The sequence below is a fragment of the Oreochromis niloticus genome, linkage group LG18 (assembly GCF_001858045.2).
Source record: "Oreochromis niloticus isolate F11D_XX linkage group LG18, O_niloticus_UMD_NMBU, whole genome shotgun sequence".
Classification (NCBI taxonomy): Eukaryota; Metazoa; Chordata; class Actinopteri; order Cichliformes; family Cichlidae; genus Oreochromis; species Oreochromis niloticus.
Genome location: NC_031982.2, coordinates 26,963,594 through 26,987,833, shown reverse-complemented (window position 1 = coordinate 26,987,833; position 24,240 = coordinate 26,963,594). Strand labels below are relative to the sequence as shown.

Genomic DNA, 24,240 nt, shown 5'->3' with positions numbered 1-24,240 from the left:
GAGGACTTGTGTATAATTTTCCGGAAAAAAAAAGAAGTTAAAATTGGTCTACAGATCGAGTTTTCCCTGCGTGTTTCCCGCTGGTACCTCTTTCCCCTCTCCTCTACCTCTCCTCTCTGTATAATTTAGCAGCAGATGAGCTCTCCCTCTCCTGCATTAGTGTGCTATATCACTGCCAGGAATGGAGGCCTTCGCTCTATACGTGATACAGTTTCTGCCTGCCAAGCTCAGCCGCTGCCGCTGCCACCATCGCTCGGTGCTGACGAGTTTGGGTGCTTGCCACATTCTGCACCTGCCAGACTCATAAAGAATCCCCCTGTTTCTCTGGGGCCTGAAGGCAGGATCTGCAATAATTGTTAAGGATGTCGCGATTTAGACATTCAAGCCAAAGCTTAGACAGTTGATGGCGCCAACAAGTTGGCAGATGGTCCATTTTGTTCAGCTGATCCGTCAGGGGGGTATCTGAGGTGTTAAGATGAACGAGTGGCTGTCACAAGTGGCAAAAAAAATTTATGTTGTCGTCTCAAACGTGAGAGAAAGTTGATCTGATGCTCGGCGCTTTGCTGCTCTCTTGGCTTTGTGCTACCTTGCAAAACGAGAGCCTTGATTTTTATCCCAGGAAACTTGGATAAGTGGGCTCAGTGTAATAATGACGTGAAGTGGGTAAAGTGGACGTCCTTGTCAAGTGCCAGCTCTTCTCACTCATCATATACAAATTCTAAAGAGAGGTAGCAGGACTTGAATCAAGGTTGATATGATTTACCCTTCAATGTTGAGTGTATCCAGCTTGTGTGTTTGCTGAAGCTAGAGGAGAACTACTAATTTGAGCCTGTATTCACTACAAATACGCCAGCGGCTAAATGAATCCATATTCATGACGGGTGACAGAATGATTGAATGAAACCTCCAGAAATCAGACTTTTTGTTTTTTACTTCACTCTCGCTCACACCGTTGCTCTCCTTCTCATATATTCCTCACCCTGCGCCTATATCTCGCCGCTGCCTCACTTTCACGTCTGTGCTTCTTCTCTTGTCCTCATATCAACTCATCTATATATAGCATGTCTCTCCCCACACTCAACTGCTGTCTGTGCCACTGGAAAAGTGAGGAGTGGGTGCTGCGATCTCAATACGCAGCTTTGTCTGGGCAGGGAAAAAGAAAGGGAGAGGAAGAAAGCCCCATTGACAGACAGGCAAACACCAGTCAGGCCCTGTCCACTCTCTCTCCTTTGTGTTCAAGCGCGAGACGTCAGCAAATGAGAGGAATCTGAAGAGGGGGAACAATGAGAGAAAATAGTTGGTGCATTGTTTGGGCCACGGGGTGAAAGTGCAAGGAGAGGAGAATGAGGGGTGAGGCATGGGGGAAGGAGGAGAGGGCCCTGGACTGACCTCTCTGCTGGATCTCCTCCCTCAGTGTAAACAGAAACCAGCCTCCCATCTTTCTCCATGTTACACTAACATGCGAGCAGTGATCACATACAGAGCAGCCGCATATGGTCACGAGTCCCTGCTGCACGCCTTTACCTGCACCTACACACTAAGTGTTAATTAGCATCTCCTGTCAGCTCAGTCACATCAAGGTGAGGGTTTAATGTGACACATTGCATTCATCATTCTGTAATGTCGCACATACTTTGCAAATTCGCCCCCAGTTGCCTATTGTTTATCCAATTAATTCACCAACTACTGTACAGCGCAGGTGTCTGTCACCTGCCTTTCTTTCCTACTTCAAAAGATAACATGCGCTCATTTAATTCAGAGAGGGAAATGGAGAGAGCCGGGAGGAGGGGAGTGTGAGGAGAGGAGGAATGGGCCGGGCTGAGGCCTGAACGAGGGGTGTGGTTGGGTATAAAACATGGGACAGTGGGTTTTCTGTTGTTGTCCTGTTTTGAAGCCCTCTGTCCTGGCATCCTGCACCCCTCCACTCTTACCTCTTTCTTTCTCCTCCTTCCACTCACGCTCCCTCCAGAGAGGGACTCTTCCTCGACCGACTCCAGTCGGGTCTGCAGCATCAGTCTTTTGGGAGCTCCGTAGAAGCCAGAGACCATGCTGACGTTTTTGGCGCTGACGTCGGTTGCCCTCCTGGGAATAGGTAAAACCAAAAGAAACGGGGGGGAAAAATGAAAGAAAACACCTTCTTTTAAAGTTTTAACTTCATTTTTGAGGACTTCTCTAACAAAAAAAAGCTCACACTTAACTTAATCTACTGAAACTGATGATGTAGAAATGATCTTTCTACTGATGTGAGGATATGGCAAAGTGGGTTTTTGTGTGTTTTGTGCTACCTGAAAACTAATGAACTTGATGACAATGAAAAAGGTTTAATAGCTTTGATACTGAATTAATCTCAGAGTGCACTCTAATACCTCCCACCACACTGGATTAACACTTAGCTAAAGCATTTTAATTGATATCTTGGCATTTGCTGTATTGATTTAATCTAAAAGGCCAACAGTACACCTGTAGAGGATGCAGTCTCTTTTTGCATGCATTCCAGTAATGGGTCAGCACTGTCCATCTGTGCTTCTCTCTCGAAGCAGGTGTCTCCAAGCTTGCAACGTTAAAGAGCAGCAGCATTACGACTTTTTAACTGAGGGTTTTTGCTCTCGAGGAGGCAGCTTTCTAAACTCCCTCCTGTCAGATGTTTTGTCAGAATTTTAATTAAAAACGTCAAGCGTGATTTCATTGACAAGTTTTGCGGGGGTTGGCTATCGCTCAAGGATGTGCACAGTGAAAGCTGCGAACTTTACTCCCTGGGTGCTGAAAACTCCAGAGTGCTTAAGGGCATTCATGTTGATACAGCAGTGAGAATACTGTGACTCGTTGGTGGCGTGGTCCAAGGGAAAGTGAACAATACAAAAAATGATACTGCTCAGCGGTGAGGCTGTGCAGCTCCGAGGGGCTTTGGTAGTTGTTTGAGATGCTGACTGCATTTTTTGAGGAAGTTAAAATATTGATTTTTGCAGCCAAGACTGAATTAACATAGATCATTAAATATTATTCAAGCATAAACTGTGCACATGATTAGGCCAACGTTATCCATACTGAAGCTCCCCTTTTAGAGACAACTCAAATATTTACTGAGTGCAACTCTGAATCAATGGCACATTTGACCCCACTTAATGTGCAGTTTGTCAGTGACTATCTGGATGTATATGCATGCACCTAGGATTATGCTAAAAGAGGACTACTTTGTGTCTTTTGATACCAGTTTAGGTGTAAAAATATTCACAAAGGTACTCAAGGTATTCTAAGAAACAGTGCATGTTTTTTGTTTTTTTTTTACCAGCTCATACTAACAACTATGTATATGTGTTTTTATAGTTACAGATTTAGATGCATGAACACAGTATATAGTGAAGGTCAGCTCATAGTATCAAAAATAATATGAGCTCCCAGAATATTTTGTTCTTTCCATGTGTGAATTAACCACTTAAACCTGCTTTGTGTCTCCCAGTGCCTGAGCAGTCCCAGGCTATAGTGATTTACACTGGCTGGGAGCGGCACGCCTTGGTGGGCTCTGACATCCGACTCTCCTGTTCTTTCTTCTCCTGGCGCTGGACCTCGGAGGACGTCACCTTCTCCTGGACATACAGGCCTGATGGCTCACGGGACGCCATATCTGTAATACTCAAATTCACACACATATACACACGCTATGCAAAATGAGGTTGTGTGTTTATAAGTCGGCTACTTTGAAAGGAACAAGCAATTCAAGTATAGTCGCATCAAAGCTGCGCTTGATGAAACTCCAGCGGAACATCACCGAGCGTGGCATCTATAAAGTCATTGTTTCACTGTCCACAACAGTGTTGTTTTCATCTGCAGCATGCAGCTGTGTCAGTAAAACATCTCTTGTCCAGAATCAAACAGCAGACAGCCAACGATTGCGTCTAGCTGTTGAAATAATGGAGCATTTGGCAGCTAAAGAGCCAGATGTAAATCACTAAGGCGGGCTGCAGCAGGAGAGCCTTCCCTCCTTCTTTCTTCTTATTTGCATGAATGACATTCTTATGTTGTTTACTCCCACTGTTCTCACATTCAAGTCATGTATAAATATTTAGGAGGGAAGTACACAAGTCTGCTGCACTGACAGAAATTTAGACTTGCCAACAATGTCTATATTTTCTGCCAAAAGACTTTTTATTGTTTTCACCATCTCTGTGAAACACGGCAAGCAGAGGAAGAAAACCGATAATAGGAAGAAGGTGTGGTTTTCTTTTGGAGGCCACACGATTTGATTTCTCTCGGGAGATGTTCTTTAATCTTCGGATGTCTGTATTTTAAATGTCTTCCAAAATTCACAAAGTGATTTGTAGAGCGCTGAGGGAGCGTGGTTATCCAAAAACAAATCCATGTTTAATCCAGCAAATGCAGTACTGTGCATATCTGAAATGTCATCATACACAAGTACTCAGTTTACTCTAACATCTGCACTAACTAAAAGCAACGTTCTCTGCTAATCTCCCCACTCCTCACCTGCCTCCTGCTCTTTAATTTCACTCTCCCTGCCCTTATCATCCTGCCATCTCTCTAATCTCTCTATCTCCCCATCCTGACTGCGCCTCCCTCTGTCCACCTCCCTTAATCTCCTCCTCCACAGCTCTACCTTCTTTGTCCCTCCCCTCCTCTCTCATTATGTCCTTCCCTCACCTCCTTCGCCTTCATCTGTCTCCCGCGGTGGCCTCACTTTGAAAGTAGATTTCTCTTCTTCTTTTATTTATTTTTTTCCTCACTTATCTTCAGTCGCTCATTTCTTTCCCTGCCTGGACAGATTTACAGTTTCATATCTCTATCTGTTGTCACGCTGCATTTGTCCCTTTAAAATGTCATACTTGATTTCTGACACGTTAATCATATGAAAGGTCCTCTTCTTTTCACATGGGACTTGGTAACAGCAGGCCTCAGGTCTTTATTTATAGATGAATCTTTAAAAGCCACATTTGACCTTGACCTTGTAAAATCCAGAGCATCACCCCGATTCTGCCACTGTGGCCATTTAATGTTTAATAATCGATACCTGGTGACGGCATGTCATCATTTTAAAAGTCATGGCACTTCTTCCAGGAAGGAGAACCGGAAGTCACGACAATATGCAGACATCTGAATGCAAAGCTCTCCTTTGTTTTCGGTTTTTAAATTGCTTTACATGTAAAACTACCTTTGACAACACTGTGCAGTAAATACTGCAGTTTCAGCTGGTCCAGCAGGAGTGAAATATACAAGCTTTCAATAAGCTGCAAGCTGCCCTGTTTGAGACCATATACATTAACCTGTGTGTGCAGAGGACAAAAGATGTGCACCAGGAACAGATCAAAACTATTAAGAAAAAGTGCCTTGTTCCCAGTAACAACATCATGGCTAACTGCAGTACCACAGTGATTAGTGTGCATCTGCTTAATTTAATACAGTGAAACAGGTAGCTAGCTCTGGCTCTGGGAGCTGTGGTGGTGGAATAAATCAAGAATGGGCTTATTTAATCAACCTACTGTTGTATTATTGGGAAAGATAAGAACCTCTAAATAGGGCAACCAAACAGGCACAACGTCTGCATCAATAAACAGTAAACTGGCTAACTCTGTCAGTTAAACTATCTATAGGTCACTGCAGTCAGTGTCAGCAGGCAGTGGTAATCACTGTAGACTTGCTGCTGCAGTAATGGCAGCACGCTGAATGGACTTAATAATTAATAGGTTATAAATGCAAAACAATAGACTGCTCATATGTTTCACTGGGATTTGGTCCACTCCCTGGAATTCCCCAAACCCCCTCAGTTATCAATTATCCACCATATATTAGTTATAAATGTTGTATATGTTTTTCGTGCGCCAGTAATTGGCGTCACATTTGCTACACCCCTCAGGAGCTGCTTTTGAATATTATTTTCTGGCCCTCGTGTAAAGCTGCTTGCCAGTTTTAAAAGCTGTGCCCTAATTTTTTCTAATGCTCCATGAGTGCCCCCCTGACAGGTGCTTCGTGCATCTCTATATTTTTAAAAAATGCACACAAATGGTGGCAAAATTTGTTATTGCAGGAACTCTCAGGTCTGATTTGCTGCTCTACTTACTAAACATCCAAATGCAGCATTAGTCAGAGTGACAGTGTGTTGTCTGTTATTTGTAGATCTTCCACTACACTGGTGGTGCTGCCTATTTGGACAACAAGGGTCCCTTTAGAGACAGACTGGAGTTTGTGGGAAACCCAGGTCGCCGTGACGGATCCATCCTGCTCAAAAACCTGGAGCTCAGCGACAACGGCACCTTCACCTGTGACGCCAAGAACCCCCCTGACATAGTGGGCCGGCCTTCCAGTGTCCGACTGCTGGTGTTTGAGAAAGGTGAGACGGGGTTTGTCTCCTAAATTAAATTCCTGCTTGCTAGATTCCCACCCGTCCTGTATGCCATATTTCAGTGATTCTTTTTTTTTTTCCATTGAAAGTGAACTGTTCTCATTTGTCTTAATCATTTGAAACTCTGAAATTAATCTCAGTTCTCGCCGTTCATCAGAATCAAGCGACTGTCTTCAAACCAGTCGTTGCTTTGCCTCATTTAGAATTCTTCGCACCTCCCGTTAAATGAAATCAATTACAATTTTATCTCTTTCTCTATTTGTGATTGCTATCACTGCCTCCCTTTCACTTCTTCTCTCCCCCTCCTTCTCATCTTCTCCTCCCATTTCTCTCTTCCATCTCCTACGCCATCGTCTTCCACTTTCTCCCTCAGCACCTCTCTCCATGACTCTCTCTCTGATTTCACCTTTATTCTACCTTATCTCTCTGTCGCTTCATCTCCTTCTCTACCTCCACTGTGCTGGTATCTTTAATCTTTCATTCAACCTTTATTTTATCTTTTGCTTTACTTTTCTTTGCTGCTTTCATCTCTTATTCACTTTCCTTTTAGCTTTGTTTACCCTTTCCTCTCCTACCAATTTCCTCCCACAAATGACAAGATCGTTTCTTTTCCATCTCCTTTACTGTTTTTTTTTTTTGGTTCGTTGCACATTTTTTTTCTTATGAACACTCCTGACTTCAACCTGGCATTTGCTTTTCACTGCCACTTTTCCATCTTTGTCCTTTTTGACCTTTCCTCATCTGCTTTTTCCTCTCCTCCACTCGTAGTGCCCATCCAGGCTGGCGTGATCACAGGAGCCATCATCGGGGTGGTCCTGGGCCTGCTGTTGCTCATCGTGGTCATCTACTACCTGATGAGGTTCCTGGTGGCACGCCGAGTCTTCAGCCTCAGTGTCAGGTCAGTGCCCGGCCTGTGGCCGGCGGCTCTCTGCCAGTCGGGTTTTTGCCAGGGACTGGAGCTGAAGCCGGAGCCCATCCCTGGCATGGACACCTGCGTGGCCAAGCTGGCATAGCTGCTGTGCCACGATTTGATTTGGTTAGGTGTGCGGGGTTTAAAATTGAAGTTAGTCAGCTGTAAAGAGACAGATAATGATCTCTCGATTTAGATTTAATCTAAAAACAGTACTGCATAGGTCCAAGGCGAGATGATTAAAAGTAGTGAAGTGAAGGTTTCTGAGTGGATTATCTACTAGATCATGAAGATGACAGATTCATCATCTTGCTTATACCCTTCCAATCTTCCAGTCTTATGAGATCTTAACACATCTAGCACCTGGGGGCTGTGCTTGAGACAGGGCCAGTAGATTAAGTTGATGTTCTTTATGATGGCTGCCAGGCAATGCAGCCCTGTGACCACTGGAGGGAGAGATAGATTCGACATCCTGACATTGTCTTTCTTTTGTCCCCTCCAGCAAACATGGCAAGAAAAAGAAAGAGGGTTCACAGCAGAGACAGGCAAGTTTCCCCTTCTACTTATTCCACACGCCTCTCTTCCTCTCCTTCCTGCCCCCGCTCCTCTCTTCCTCTGCCTCCTTCCAGCCCCACCACACACACTCACACACACACAGACCGGCGCATATACACATCCAGCCGACAACACCAAAAGCAACAGATTGGTTTGCTGTCACATTCAGGCGCTAATAGTAAAATGATGTGCTTTTGGAGAGGTTACAATGGCATTCAGTGTTTGAGTATTTGGGCTCAGGAAACATGTTGTCAGAGGGAATATTCATCTCCTCTGTTGCAGTGCAGCAACACAATAGCACACATCCAACATGACAGTGCATAACGGCACAGTTTCCTAATCGCATTCCCCCAATGCCAGTCCAACCAGCTCGAGTATGCCCTCACACTCAGCCGGCTCCTCCTCTCAGCAACATATCAACAACAAAATAACATGCCATTCAAAGCCGGGCCCGCTAACACTAATAACAGTGTTCAAGCTGTTAAAATTCTTGTGCCGTCTCAGCGTTCGTAGTGCTTTAAAGCCCACACCGTCCCACCTTTCTTTCTCGTGGTCCTCACCACTGCTTCAGCTCCCTCGGGGGTGGGATGGGAGGGGTCCTAACAGTATGGTGCCAGTAAACAGCCACAGGGCAAAAAACAAAAAAAAAGAAGGAAAAACTCAAACCAGTGACTGTGAAATGGCCGAGGCCAGGTTATGGCACTAATGCTATTGCCTTACTGAATGGGACTATGATTTGCTCGCAGTGGGGAAATGGACGGGAGCTGCTGATTTTGCTCACTGGGAGTCAAATGAAAATCACGGGGCCTATTATGGTCTGGGCTGTTATCAGTGGTTTTACGCTGCTGCACGCCAAGGATTTGGGGTATTTTTTTCCCCCCTTCTGTTCCTCATGGGGGTGTGATAGCCTCAAGAGGTGGATTAATCAGACATTTTGGTGGCTTGTATTCTTTTGTGCATACAAGGCACCAGGGCAAGTTCTGTTTGATTACTCTGTGGTAATGTAGGGGCTGGAGGGTTGTAATCGACTGTATGCTTTGCATGCTGATAATAAAAAAAAGAAAAAATAGAGAGACAGAAGTCAAAGGATTTGAGTTCAAGGCGTTTTCAACAATCAAGACTCGGCTTTGAAACGAGAGACGTGTAAAGATATCCGCGGCAGGAGATCAAAGGTGTTATTGTAACAGCGAGTCATTTAGCCACAGGTAGAAGCAAACTGTAAAGCGGTGGCGGGCTCCGGAGTGCGCCATGTTGCCCCTGTAGCGTAAACCTAGATGGCGACACCGGCAAGGACCGAGACTTCCTCCTACCTTAAACAAGTGCACTCATTCTCATCTCCGCGGAGCCCTGCTTCCTCCTTCTGTCTTCTTCTTTCCTTTCTACTGTCATATGATTGTCAGGTTATTCTTGAGCTGCAGTCAGTTGCTCTCAAGTGCCTGCGGCGGATGACAGTGCATATATGAATAAATAACTCGCCGCCAAAAGGACACTGAAATATTTGACAACGTTGTCATTTGCAGTTACTCTCCTGCAAGTCTCTGCTTGGAAGAAAAATATACAGCGAAAACAGCTTTTCCATCTGAGCTCACTCTCCAGTGTGTTTTAGCTTATTTATTTATTTTGCTCCTCTGAGCTGGTTCTGGTCTTCTAGCTGCACCACACACAGAGAGGACTCGTGGGATTTTATAGTGCGCTCATAAGTGGCTGTTTGATCAAATAGCCCTTATTAGGAGGCTCTGCTGACACGACACAATTTTGCATCAGCATCGCCGTCTTCGTTGCTCTTCTGTTTGCTGGGCTTGCACTACAAATCTCAAAAAAGGCTTTTGGGCAGGGAAGTGAACGACGGGGTGAGCGAGACAGAGAGACAAAGGAACCCTGTGGTGCCCGCTACTCCCCATTAGGTGGAGTTGTGGAAGAGGACTTTACCCCCGCAGCCACACACATAAGAAAGCTCACAGGATTGAACACGCATACACACATACTGTACTGGAATGATAATTGAGTGCACTCAGTATCGATCTGAGCACACACACACAGGCACACACACACAACCCACCCATTCTCTTCTCCACTCCCCAATTGCCTCACTTCACTCCACTCCCTCCCTCGCACACTCTCTCTCTCATTCAGATTCCTTTTATCCGGTCCCGTCTCCCCCTCTTCAGTCGCATCTTCCTCTTCTCTCCATGCCTTTGACTACCTTGCTGACCATGAGAAGCATCTATCTGTAACTCCTTCTTTGCTCTTTCATTTTTTTTAACTCCCTCTCTCTCTCTCTCTGCCGATTGCCTCCTCACCCTCCTCTCCACACCCCGCCGCCCCCTTCCTCTCTCCCGTTCCAGTTTCTCTCCTCTCCCTCCTCAGGTATTCTGGGTTCTGATCAGCTTTGGTTCCAGACAGAAAATCACTACCTCTCGCTCTTCATCTACCTCTCAATCTCCCTCCTCACCTGTCACCTTCTCTTTTTAGTATGCAGCACGGGACGCAGCCACTTACCTACCTATCTACCTCCCCGCCAGTCCCTCCTATTTTGCCACTGTACCCACATTTCCTTTGAAGTGTGTGCAGCCCCTGTAACGAGGGTGGTACTGCGTTCTGCATAAGCAGGCTGGAGTGTGTTTACGAAGCAAGCCCGTCGTTAGCGTGGGAGCTATGGAAAACACTGCAGTGCAAAACTCGAGCCTATCGTGGGATGCATAATGGTAAACAATACAGTGATGTATGAGAGAATGTAAGCATGATCGAAGATAATGACACCGGACGGCCCTTGCAGCTTCCCTGTCGAGTTGGTTGCACTGTGTGTCTCAACTGCCGTCTGTGTGTGCAGCTTCTGCAGAGTGCGTAATTAAAGAAGATAAATTTTCTAATGCAATCAGCGGGGTATTATTACTGGGAGCTTCAGTGGGTAGAAACCGCCTCTAGTGTGCTTTCCACTGTTGACTAACCTCACGTATTAGAGGAGAAGTATTTCAGTCTCAAAGCCTCATATCCGGCACGCTTCCCTCTTCACTCTGTTCTCTGTAACACGACAACACTGTGCTGACCCGGGGTTCAAAAAGAATGGCATTATAAAAACCATTACATACGAGCAAAGTTTTATTAGGCTCCATCAAAGCATTATCATGCGCTTGTGATAGTTTTCAATAGGTTAACTCAGGGGTTAATGCACTGGAATACAGTTATTGTAAAGTTAAGTGTTGCCTTGACCTTATCTCCACTTGGTCAAGTCTTTCCTCCTGGATTTGTTGTGCTCAAATGAAGCAACACTTTACTTCATTTTCTCTCTCTCCTCCTCCTGCGTTTATAGATTTCTTATAGGAGATTTTTTTTTTTTAGAAAACACACAAACGATAAACAGAAGGACAGCCAGTAAAACTGCAAAGTTACATAAGCAGAAGCTAAATAAAGAGTTTGGCTTGTTCAGGGTTAGGGTTAGAGTGTGTTTTAGCCACAGGTTAAACAAGCGTGCACTCTACAAACTAGAGCATGTTACTTTTAAAAATTAAGTGAAGTGTACCTAGCTCTCAGTTCTTCTGCTATGATGCATAATGTTAACTTAACCTTAACCCAAACCCTCAAAGGGTAACCGGAGGCCTGGAGGATGTTAAGAGATTTACGCAGGTCTGTCCCTGACCACAGCTACAGCAAAACAGTGTTGAAGATTTATAACAACTATTCCCCTGCACACTTTAGTTATTATTTATTCAGTAGCTCAGTTAGATACTTCAGAAATATTTAATTTTCTGTTGCCACTCTGACCCTGGAACTGCCCTTTCTAAATGTGATGGGACGCTGTGCCTCAAAGTGCAGCTACCCTGGAAATGATTTAATTTTTCTGTTCTTGGTGTTACTGTGAAAGTCTAAGATATGTAGCAGGCACCTAGTATTTAATGGTCGAATGAAACGTGTCTGGGATAAAAACATGTTTCATATTTAACAGGCTAACCCCCAAGAGACGCATTTCTTTTTAAGACGGTCGTGCAAACATATTGCATTTTCACCATTTATGTATTTGAACAACAAGCGAAACACATAAAAACGGGAGAAAAAAAAATGACAACAGTATAATTATTTGTAAATCACAAAGTCAGACTTAAATGCAAAATTATTTTTATTTTAAACATGAAAAATCTTTGTTTTAAAAATAATTTAAAAGAGTTTAATGGGTGGCGTTTAACTGCCCTGGCTCCATCTGCAACGGCACTTTCAACAGTGTTTAAACAGCTTCCTCGCATTGAGCTAAAGGTCCTCACTCTGTAGTGAACTCCAGTCAGAGGAACAATGTTCAGCACTGAAATGTAACCTAGATGAAAACACTTTCCAGCTAAATTTGAGACATTTGTAAACATTTTCTTTGAAGGATGCAGCGGTGGCTCAGAAGGAATAGCAGGTCGTCCACTAATGAGAAGGTCGGTGGTTTTATCAGTCGGCATGCAAAAGCGTCCTTGGGCGAGATATTCCGAAACCCTGAAACTGCACCTGATGTGTCATCTGTGTGTGTTTGATAAGTGAAAGTAAAAGTGCTGTATGTACAGTATAAAAAGCACTGCGTGAATGTGTGGGAGTGAATGGGTGAATGTGGCTGGTAAAGTGCTTTGAGTATTTGATAAGATAGGGAACTATTTTTGACCGAGACAAGGACGACAAAGAGTTAATTCATACAAACCAAGGCCAAATTCAAAGGCACTGGATATGTTAATAATTTAAGGGCAATATTTACTCAATAGCCAATCAAAATCTAGTCTGTGTGTGTGTGTGCGTTTGTCTGTTTGTTAATCATCAATTGTCACTCAGTTGTCACAGGTGTATGGAGCCTACCTGCCACTGGGTCCCATCCTAACGCATGGTTACCTGTTTTGTCACCCCCTTACAGCTCTGGACACCGCCCCCCCTCACTTGCTACCCCCTCCCCTAAAAGGACTCTCTCTCTACTTCCTCACCCTCCTCCTCTTCCACCTAAATGTGTTTTTCTCTCTCCTCTTCACATTTCCACCCATCCTGCTAACCCCATATTTCATCTTCTCACCTCTAACACACCTGTGTCACCCCCCCCCCTTCTTTCTCTCTTCTTCCTCACGCTCCTTTCCTCCTGAAGTGACTCTCCTCCCCTGTTCTCCCCCAATTCCCCTCTCCCTCCTCCCCCCACAGGGCCCTGTGCCTCCCGCCGACCCCTCCAAGGTGAAGGCGGCCACCTCGGAAAAGAAGAAGCAGGAGTCACGCAAGGATAAGAAATAGGATACGGGGAGGGGCTGGGGCGGGTTCGCTGACCGGCTGCTCCAGCCCGTACGCCAAGCGGTGGGGAAGGCCCAGCCCAAGCAGCAGCAGCAGCAGCGAACCATAGTCAGAAAAACAGAGAGGGTGGGGGGAGGAGGAGGAGAGGAGGGCTCGGGTCGGGTACTGATGACCATCGAGCTGGAGCTGACTCGTAGAAATGGTGAGGAGGGCCCCAGCGGTGAAGGAGGGACAGGGAGGTCCGAACCGCTTGGCTTCCTCTCCAGGCTCGCCAATCAGCTCACCTTCAAATAACAGACCACGAGGGAGGGAGGTGGGGGTGGGATGGGGGGGACCCATCGAAGATAAGAGAGTGGGAAGTCCATTGAGAAACCACATACCTGCTTTCAACCCACAACGCTAACCTGAGTCCCTGAATAAATGAGTCAAATCATAACTGCTCCTGTCACAGGCTGATGATTATAAACGCAGCTATACTGGCTGAGATCTTAGATGTCGTGATAATCTCTTACACCAGCCAGCACCCCGAGTGCTTTTGTCAGGTCATAAGATATGCCATTTGAAGCGAGACCCTAAGACGGCTTGGTTTGATAACAAAATCTAAAAAGCTGCTCCCTGGGTTTTGCCTTTCTGGTTCCTTTCATTGTGATCCTATCCACCGAAAAAAAAAAAAAAAAAGAGCTTTCTCCAAGTGCGTCCGATACGCATCACGAAGCCCTGGCTGCGGGGACAAGCCAATTTGCTTTTTTCAGAGGCGACATGTCAAACTCCAACTTTCTCACCTCACACTGATCTTCTTTCTCTTCCGCTCTCCTATTCCATTTCTTCCTCCTTTCACTGTGAATTTCCTGACTTTCTTGTTAATTCAAATTACAGAAGTGATTTATATGCTAACTGCTCTATCCTGTTTCTCTCTCTCTCTCTCTCTCTCTCTCTCTCTCACCTCCCTTCCCTCTTTTCTTCCTCCTGTAGATAAAGGTCTGACTTCTCCATGACTGCCTCCACTCCTCTAGTCTGCTCCCTCCTTTTCTGCCCAGCCTGATGCAACCCCCATTATTTTCCATTATCTCTACTCTTTCAAGACAGCACTGGCTGTAAGAATAGTCCTACTATATCAGCGGCAACGGTGTCAAATAATTTTCACAACGCCTCGCCGGGGATCCTGTATGCGCTCATTGGGCAAACTGTAAAACTGTTTAGGGCCTAACTATGCACATAACTTCCTTAAGAGGAACCTGAAAGATATCCCCTCGTGTTTAGAGTCCCCTGAATCTCCCCGCTTAATGTTTACGACTCAATCACACGTGCGCGCACACACACACACACACACACACACACACTATGCGGAGCTGCGAGTGCACTCTGGACTTTAGACAGAGAAAAAGCGAGACAGAGAGGGACAGGAGAGTGATAGTGGGAGCGAAATATGATTCCTGCTCTCAGCCGGCGCAGATAGAGGTTCAAGCCCTCGAGCTTGGGGTGATTCAATCCTCTCACATTTGAGCTAATGGAGGTTGTCGCTGTGTCCCTGCCCTGGCTAAAGGGGGCTATTTCTGGTCCTATAAGAGCGTACGGGCTTACTGTAACAGCTGCACATTTTTCAGACGACAGGAGATTGGGGGAAGGGGGTGGAAGAGAGAGGCGAGCAGAGCAGGTGGTGGTGGTGGGGGCCCTGCTGTGCTGTTTGCGCTAAGTGCATGAGGCGGTTTGCTGTTGACTCGACGGCCGGGGACTGACAACCTGGAATGACGTCACGGCCCCCGAGACTGGCCAACGCTCTCACGAGTCCGACAAAAGAGCTTACCAGGAAGAGGTGCAGCTTCAGAGTTATTTTAGGTCCAGTTAATCCGCTTGCACGTTTCTCTTCGCCAACCCAGGGCTAATTATTTTAGCGTGTGCTGGTAACAAGATATCTCTCTCTACATCTCCCTCCCTGCCTCCTCTGCGGTCTCCTCTCCTCTGTTATTCGCTCTTCATCTCTGCCCCCATCTTGAGAATCATCTCCTCTCTCTAAACTCCCTGTTTCGTTCTCGCCGTCCTTAACGTCTTTGACTTCCTTTATCTCTTCCTCTTCCTGCCGGTTAGTGAGTCTGCACTGCATTATTCCCCCACAGAAAAGGCCTATACACAATCCACTCCTCTCTTTAAGCCTCTCCTTATCTGACTGCCAGGCCTACAGCTCAATGCTCTGCTCCTCTCTCTTCTGTCCTTCCTCCTCTTCCTTCTTCTCTTTTCTCAACTCGGTGATGGACATCTCTCTCTCTCTCCCCTCCCTTCGTGTTCACCAGTGATCGACCAACGCCCTCTCGTTTGCCCTTCAAGCGCCACCTCCCCCCGGGGCACATCCCTTTGCCAGCCCTTCTTCTCCGGCCCTTTACTGTCTTTTTTTCTGCTGGTTCGAAAGCCAAAAGGTTCTCCTCTGCCCACTACTTCCAGAGGAAAGAAACAGATGGGCACAAATCCGCCTTTAGTCCTCACTGAAGACACCAAACAAAAACTTATAATCTAGCTAGCTCTCTTCCGGTCGCCGTTGCGTGTTTTATGTATATGTGTGTCTTGTTAAAAGTGTTAAAAATGAGATTACATGTGAAATTTAAAAAACAAAACAAAAGCAGTATGTCACCCTAAGTAAAGCAAATGTTTCTGAGGCATTTTTACATGTGTGCAAGAAAACACATGGAGAACATGTTTATGGAGGCAGGGAAGAAATGTAATGTAACTCTTTGGAATATGTCATATTTCTGACCTTGTGTGTTATGGAAGGTACTGTGTGGCTGTCTCTATGGTATGTTTTATTCAAAGATGAAGGGAAATCAAGGTTGTTGTGCGGAGTCAGAGAGAAGATGAAGGGTGGATAAGGGTTTGGTTAGCCTTAGATGCAGCACGATGTGGCTGGGAAGAAAAAAAAAAGATGGGGGGAGAAGGTGCTTGCTGTGGGAGAAATCTTTAGAGGAAGAGACTTATCTGGTGTGTTAAGCCCAGCCAAAAATCCATATGTATCACTACAGATAGAGCCTCCTCTTCCCCCAGAGCTTTCTTTTAAAGGTGCTCCTTCCCCAACCCTGAGCCAAAGATGGACTGCGATTGGTGAGCTTAATATGCAGGGTGGAAAGCGTAGACTTGAATGTTTCTTTAAAATTCATAACAGGAATGGAGGTGCTAAAATCCACATCGATATAACTGGTTTCACTAGTCGCTGTTTAACTATCCAGTCAAATGGATTAGTTAGAATGTTTTCTTCTTTTTTCAGCAAAGCCACACAGACACCTGACGTAAGACAAACAGCATTAAAACTGCCTTTTAAACACGTTTTGTATGTATTTTGAACCGTGTTAGTCGTAGTTGCAGAATAACATTCCTTCATTTGAAATGACTGGAGCTTCTTACATTTTTTTACATTTATTTTAATGCTTGTGATCATTTTCGAAGCACTAACGACTTTTGGTGACTGTAATATGTTGTAAAGAGAACGTAAATAAAAATAAAATCCCCACGTCGCCAGCTGTTGTCAACAGAAGACAAAAGTAAACCCAGCTGAAAGTGCCTGCCGTGTCTTTCTTTCTGTGCCGAGTGCTAAGCTTTCTGTAAATTTGTCACGTACGTCTCTGCCAAGACTCACTTTTATGAACTTTTCAAAAGACGAAGGTCCTTCCAAAATGATATAGTTACCATTTGAAATATTTGAATATGCTTATTGCTGGGAAGAGAAGTAAAACTCATTATAGAACAGCACTAACCTTATTAGCTATCTGAAAGCTTTTTGCATTTTCAAAAAGACCATTTTAGTGGATGTAATCTGGCGGTTTTAAATGCTGCACAGTGATCACCAGGTGGTTTTCTTGTAAGTACAAAAGGAATTCAGTTTTGAAATTAAACTTTTAAGCTTTCCTGCATGATGGTGGCAGGTGAGCGCTAAAATGGGTTCTCCTCATCATGCCCTTTGCAATCCTACAATCAAAAAGTAATAATGATGAACAGGAAATAAAAGCCTAGCAACCATTTACCACCCTTTCACAAAATGGCAAAATAACATACAATTTTTTAGGGGATTTTTTTCCCCCCTGAATTAACATGCTGGTGGGATTTAGTGAGCATAACCTTTTCAAAAATACTATGCCTCATTTTTCACATCAGAGTCTTTAACAGATGTGCGCTGACTTGCCCGGAGACAGTGTATGACTGACTGGCCAATGGGAAACCACGGAATGCTGCAAATGTAGGTTTATTTTGGTTTTTTCTAACAACCATAATTAAGTGTGTTAAAAATTCAATTTAAAGCTAATGCAGATGAAATTTTTGTATTATCTTGTAACATTGTGGAACAGATGCTTATATGCTGCGCTTCCCAAAGTTAAACTGGATGGATGATAATGCCCAGTATAAGCCAGACTTTAGCCAGAAATTAGTTGGGGAGTAATAAAGCCAGATTGCTTGCCTGAGCCACCCAAAGTTTCCAAATGTATGAGCAACTTCAGCCATCCCTGAAGTTGCTCATACATTGAGGTATATTTTGCTGTTACAGCTGTTACAAAGTGTTGTGAGGATTTTAGAACAGGATTTGTGGCTTCAAACACAGTCTCGGGATTGGTGGGACAAAAGTAAAACAAAAAGACAAAAACAAAATTTGACTATTCATGGACTTGCACAAAGTTGCAAGTTTCTTTCTGTTTGGCAGTAATGTAGAGGATGCAAGAATCGGACCATGCAGGTTAACTATGACCTTTAAAAACTGGGTCATGTATTCACCAGCTAAAGCTGCCTATTTAGAATTGACAAACAACTATGTTGTAAAATATAAAAAGTGTATATTATTACACTAAACTTTTTCTTGGATAAACACATCAGAAGCTGAAAAAAGATATCTGTAACTTTTACAAAGTATTAACATTAAAAGAGCATCATCAGATTTTATTTAAATGATTTAAAGTTGACACAGTAGCATCAGCACACTCCTGTCTGTTGATATCCTCTTCACCAATAAATAAATCAATAAATAAATGAGAATTAAGTCACTCATCAGTCAAAACATACAGATTGCCTAAATATATAAGTAGAAGGTTAACAGGCAAATATGTAGTTAATACATGGTAGCTTCGTGTAGCGTTATTGTTAAAAAATGTCCTTTTTAGAATGACACAACAACAACAACACATCCACCCTGACTTTACCCGTTGGTTTGTGGACTTTCTAGATAGTGTTTCAAAATTTTGACTTAATAATTCAAAATTTTAAGTTAGGTTTGTTGAAACTTAGAGGCGGTCATTCATTGAGTTGAAATTTTGAGACAATAACCTCTGAGTTTTGAGATAATAACACAGAGGGAAAAGGGCTAAGCTGTCTGCTAACTTGGTTAGCAAGGCACCTTCACAGATAACTGCTAATTACAGTACAGCTGTGCTAAATTGCTAATAATATTCAAATTTTACTTACCAGAACTGAGCATCAGAGTTATTATTCAGTCTTGTGGCACAATAAACCATGCAATAAGCACATTATTTGGGAGCTAACTGCATGATAAATGCTCCAAACAGCACAAACATGATTAAGGAGTAGTAGTAGTTAAGCATCTTCAGCTAACGATGCAGGTTTGCGCCTAGTCAGAACCCACCTGTCATTCAAGGTAGTAGCAGCATTTCTATGCCCTTCAAATTGAGAAATTTAGACTTGATCAAATTTAAATAAATTAGTTATTAAAAAATTTCCCCACACAGCCGTGAACAAGGAAATTGATCAAAGCCCTTTTTTTGTACCAGGCTGTAAATATGCATCTGCTTATTTACACAGGAGTCTACTGGGATTAACTCCCTTGCCAAGTAAAAAGACTAAGTATGCACTGAAGGCATTATCTGTCTGCTTACACTCATGTATACCATTTTCTATCACAATTATCAGCTGCTTGCCACAAATGAAGCAATGTTTGTTAATTCAACTTTATTTTTCGAATGAATCAAAGTATCTGTGAGTGTTTATAGCTCTCTTTTATATTTCTTGTAATTAAGTCCAGTGTGAAATTCTAAAGGGTTTTGATGTGTGAGGATTTCATTTTTGCACATATTTATTTATAACTTTTTCTTAATAAATTGGTGACATTTAGTACAAAGATTTAGGTCATCATCAGTGAAATATACAACCTCCAAATTAGATTTAAAGATACTTTTTCTCTTAGAAGGTTACTCATTTAATTGACCTGTACGATCACTTCTCTGGCTTATATCTTAGACACTTTAATAAGAAGCTTTATCTTCACAGTTTTATGCTGAATTTCAAACAACCATGCTAATATACCATTAAAAATAAAAGACCTTTACTACAGAGAAACTCATTGTACAGGCGCTTAGACCTAAAGTACAAAGTTCATACAGGATTAGATGCGATGCAATGCAAGCAGACACCAAGCACAGAATCTGCTCCAAAAGCAATTGGCAAAAAGTGATAAGACATTGGTGCACATTAGATACAAGATCATCTGCTGCATCTGTTGTGTGGGCGCAGTGGTCATGACCCACCTTATGTAGTAAATAACTTGGACTTTAAGCTAATTTAAGTGTTGTGTTGGCAGTGAGTCACATTGATTTCATGCACAAAACAAATGAAGAAATCATTTCAGCGCTATACAATAACACAGCAGTTTCTCACTATCATTACTGTTCACAAAACAGCTGGACACTGTACTTGCCTTTGCATGATAATGAGTCTTAATGAGAATTCTTAAGGGTCACTAACGGTCCCTCATTATGATGTTTGTTAGAAATGCTGCATGTTATGTTGCTAGCAAGGTTTCACTTGTAGTGTTGACACGAGTGATTGAAGAGCCATTGTTCTCTAACAGGCCGTGTGTGTTGTGACAGGAGGTAGTGACGTATTAAGCAGGTGCAGGTACTTGCTGTGTGTGTGTGGGACCATTTGGTCACGGTAGGGTTGATGGGTGTGAATATGAAGAAGCCCTGGGAAAGGAGTGGAGTAATGGGGAGGGCCAGTGGAGCCGGGGTATATGGGTCAGGTTACCCTGACAAGAGTTTTTGGTAGTGGGGGTGCCAGGCCCAAAAAAGCCACCAGTGTCTTCCACACATGGGAGGAGAGTCTCAACTGTGGCCGCGGTCCATGAGTGCTGTTCTTCACATTATAACCCGCTGACGTCTGGACGTCCAACATGGGCAAAGGGGTGAGTTCTCTTGATTTCTGAAGCTTTTCTTTCTAATATCAGCAAATGAATGAATGAACATCGCTCATTACTTACTGTAATATATGTACAATGACAGCATATGGTGTGGACATGCATCACAGACTTTCCTAAATGCGTCTTCAGCACTTGATGTCTCTAAGTGTCAGAATGATGCCTTTTGAAAAAACAAACAAACAAAAAAAGACAGTAACATCTCAGGATAATGGCTTTCCTCCTCAATAAGTTTTGTTCTCGGCTTGCTGTTTATTTGGGTAATTATGTAATTTTGCTTTTATTCTCTCCATCAGGCCCATTCCATTTAGCTTTATGGGAGGACAGCCTGGTAATCTTCCTCACACACAGTGGTGGGAAATTGCTATGCCAGACACATTTCAGGCACTCCGCCGGCTCTGTGCTCCCTGTTTGGCTCTTTCTGATTACTTTTTCACTGTGTCACTTGCTCACACTCTCCTCTCATTCACGCTGTATATCCCTCCTTCACTGACATGCACACGTGCCGCCAGGAGGAGACTGACAGCGGCAGATGATTTCCATGATGCACAATTCTTCCAACTGTTCGTGACACACACACACACTCTCGCTCGCGCTCGCAAATGAGGAACTTGCAGTATTAGAAAAAGATATTTTCTCGTCCATATTCGGTGAATGGTTTGCCAACAGTGTCAGGAGATTGAAATAAACCAGAAAACACAAAGTCCATTGTGCTCACATTGATGCTTGCATTCTGTTGCTATGAATGTAAATGGCAGGGCACAATGTGCCTACCAAGCAAGTGACTTTTCCCACTTATTTTAGGTTTACAATGATACCCTAATGTATAGTTATCGCACTCTTTTCCCCTAGTGTGGCGCCGAGAACGGAGGGAAGAGGAATAAGAAGGGAAAGGACTTGGATGAGCTGAAGAAGGAGGTGGCCTTGGTAAGAAAAACAAGCTGTCACTGCTCCATCTCATACTCATTCGGCACAGTGATTGATTCCAATGCCGCTGCTACCAAATGATCCCCAAATAGTGTTACTGCAAAGACACCAGGTTATTTAACAAGGCTATAAATGAAAACAGTGACCCATAAACAAAATGGCAATCCAACATGTTTAGTGCAGTCAATTGCAGACTAGTTGTGAGCCAGTCTGTCCTCTCCTATCTGCTCAGCCACCCTCTGGCTGCTTCTCTTTGTACTCGGAAAGATACTGAATAATTTGTGGGCCACCAGCAGTGTAGTGCAGAGTTTCGTCTTGTGCAGAGCTGTAGCTCTTTGAGGTGCTGTCAGAATGCAGCCAAGCGATGTCCATGAAAAGTGGGCTAAGTTTTGCCTTTTGCTACTTTATCTCTGATAAAGTAGCTCTTGTCAGTTATCAGATTGGCTTGTGACTGATTAAAGAAAAGAATCCCTTTGATACTGTCAACACTTAGGAGAAGTTTTGTGATGAAGTGTTTAATTTTGCTTTGATCTGTCTGGCTCATATACTTCTTCAGTTACTGATTTCCTGCATTTTTCCCCACAGAAATCCTTTTCACTACCACCAGACAATAGCTAATCAATACTAGGTTTAGGTGCTTATAAATAAAACCTAACTATCTAACTGTTTACTTGATTGTGGCCAAATTACTTGCAGCCAGTGAGGCGGCTGTTGGTGAGGAAAAATATGGATTTTTCCCTGTCTTACTAAGAAATTCACCCTTCATCCTGTGTGACTGATACAATGCTGACAGCTGATGGCTGACATTTTTGTTGCTACACTGCCAAACTCCATTTCACCCACAGTGGAAATGTCTTGGGATTGGACCAGTAGCAGAAATATGCCATCAAACAAGAAAATTGAGTGTTTCAGGATGGGTTTCTTCTGTTTGCAGCAGGAAACAATCAGTTTTTATTGGCTTACACACTCAAGAAACAATAGAGTTTACTCATCTTCAGTTCAGCTCTATCTATCTATCTGTCTATCTGTCTGTCTATCTGTCTATCTATCTATCTATCTATCTATCTATCTATCTATCTATCTATCTGTCTATCTGTCTGTCTGTCTGTCTGTCTGTCTGTCTGCTGGATCCTTGTTAGATACAAACAATAAACTCTTTTATTAGTGAGAGACAGTGCTGCTGCAATTCTTGAGGCTTCAATATCAAAGAAACATTTTATTTTTGCAGGATGACCACAAAATAGATCTGGATGATTTGGGGAAACGATATGCAGTGGACCTCAGACTGGTAATGTCAGCTACACACAAACTCTCTTAAGTACACATGTACACTTGCACACAAGCACACAAGAAAGCGCTGCTGTAATATCCCGTACAGAGATGCAATCTCTCGTTGCCCAGACTGAAGAGCAACATCCAAACGGAGACCAAGCATTACTTTGGTCAACATAGACTCTCCCCAGTGCCACCTCTTCATCTTTAATCCTTTGCACACTCAAAGAAACTTACACACTTTAGGATAAAAACAAATTGCAGATAAACCACAGTTTTTGCTTTCACCACATCTGCTGCTGATTCTAAGTGTAACATTCGAGGTGAGGTCAATAAGATTTTATCTTTTTTATCTTCTTTTTTAAAGATGAGTTTGGAAAAAAATCAAAGCTCTACACCATGAGAAATAGTGCAAGATGTAAAAATGGCAAACATTTGTCAAGCTCCAAAGACAGTCAATTAATCAGATGTGTGATTATCTGTTCTAATTAAATCATAGCACTATGGATATTTACACGGGATTTCGCTAAATGAGATATTGGAAAAAAGAAATTAAGAGGAAAATGTTCAATAGGTACATCCAACAGAGCATCTTAGATGAGCATCTTTTCTATGATGTTAAATAGGCCAGACGGGGACACTTGATGTTCTGCAACTACAGCTGTAAAATTGCTTTTTAAGCCAAGGTGAAAACTGGGCCATTGTGTTGTAATAAGATTGCCTGTGACAGCAGAAAGACATTTATTCCTAAAAATTGCTCTCCCCCAGGGCCTGACCAATGCCAGAGCTGTAGAGAATCTTGCCAGGGATGGTCCGAACACTCTGACTCCTCCCCCAACCACGCCGGAGTGGGTCAAATTCTGCCGCCAGCTCTTCGGCGGCTTCTCCATTCTGCTCTGGATTGGGGCCATCCTTTGCTTCCTGGCCTACAGTATCCAGGTGGCCACGGAGGAGGAGCCGCCCAATGACAATGTGAGAAACTGCTTGTAAAACTTGCACACATATGGACCTAACATATTAATCACACACTCAGAGTAAGACGTGCAGAAAAGCAAAGGCAGCTGCAGTTATAAAATGCATTATATATACTGATATAGGGTGTCAACTCAAACACCTGTATACAGCTCCTTCAGATATATACACAGAGCTGGAAATGCACATGTCCATGCATAAGAAAGCATAATTTTAACATCTTGTTCAGACAGATGTATTTGGTTTATGTGGAGCATTTATCTAATTCTAATTTTATATGAAAGTTAAAGTATCCTCCAGGTCTAGCAAAATATTACTAACTTTATGGATTTTCCTGCCTTTTCTATCTTTGGTGGGACTCAACATCATTTCCCATAAGCATAAGTTACAGAGTTGTACCAACAATCACATATAAACCAAATGGGTGTTTGCAGAGGTGTATATAAAAGGGGTGAGAACATTGACAAAATTCATCTGATTACATCACACATCCTTTTGACCATTCTGTTAGACCCCCTCAAAACTCCAGTGGGGATAAAAATTTAAATATGAAATTACTGCAAAGAAATCTCCACTACAGTTATGCAAAAAACTAAGTATAGCATTAAAGTTTCAGTAGGGATTAAGAGGGTGAGTAGCAGTCCTGTGATGCCAGTCAGATACACTTGACTAATTGATGAGCAGTAAATGTGACCACCTCCATAAAAACAGATGTTTTAGCAGTTTGCTGGTCTGAGGTAGGTATGTGTTAACACAATGCCACAGTTTTCCCAGGGGTGGATATCCCAGCAAATTCACCCAAATTTCAGACTGTGAAATGCTAAGGGAAAGTCCAAGAGCTACATC

General features: G+C 43.4%; 2 protein-coding genes across 4 annotated transcripts in view; both read left to right on the top strand.

Moving 5' to 3' along the window:
• The first annotated feature begins 1,868 nt into the window (after window positions 1–1,868).
• mpz (myelin protein zero) lies at window positions 1,869–16,592 on the top strand. Of its 3 annotated transcripts, XM_005476750.4 has the most exons (7): window positions 1,869–2,092; window positions 3,458–3,624; window positions 6,124–6,337; window positions 7,118–7,247; window positions 7,762–7,804; window positions 12,966–12,995; window positions 14,022–16,592. In XM_005476750.4, the coding sequence occupies exons 1-7, from the start codon at window positions 2,047–2,049 to the stop codon at window positions 14,031–14,033; spliced, it is 642 nt and encodes a 213-aa protein (XP_005476807.1). In that variant the 5' UTR covers window positions 1,869–2,046; the 3' UTR covers window positions 14,034–16,592. The 3 variants fall into 3 exon arrangements, with proteins under 3 accessions (XP_005476807.1, XP_005476808.1, XP_005476809.1); XM_005476751.4 differs by lacking the exons at window positions 12,966–12,995; window positions 14,022–16,592 and adding an exon at window positions 12,691–12,876; XM_005476752.4 differs by lacking the exon at window positions 12,966–12,995 and having other exon boundaries at window positions 1,870–2,092.
• Window positions 16,593–20,041: 3,449 nt separating this feature from the next.
• atp1a2a (ATPase Na+/K+ transporting subunit alpha 2a) overlaps window positions 20,042–24,240 on the top strand; it is a 50,890-nt gene continuing 46,691 nt past the window's right edge. Inside the window, exons 1-4 of the mRNA XM_003447457.5 lie at window positions 20,042–20,211; window positions 21,076–21,150; window positions 22,379–22,438; window positions 23,191–23,394. Of these exons, the coding sequence (XP_003447505.1) occupies window positions 20,200–20,211; window positions 21,076–21,150; window positions 22,379–22,438; window positions 23,191–23,394 (351 nt within the window). The 5' untranslated portion in view covers window positions 20,042–20,199. The remainder of the gene's footprint in view (window positions 20,212–21,075; window positions 21,151–22,378; window positions 22,439–23,190; window positions 23,395–24,240) is intronic.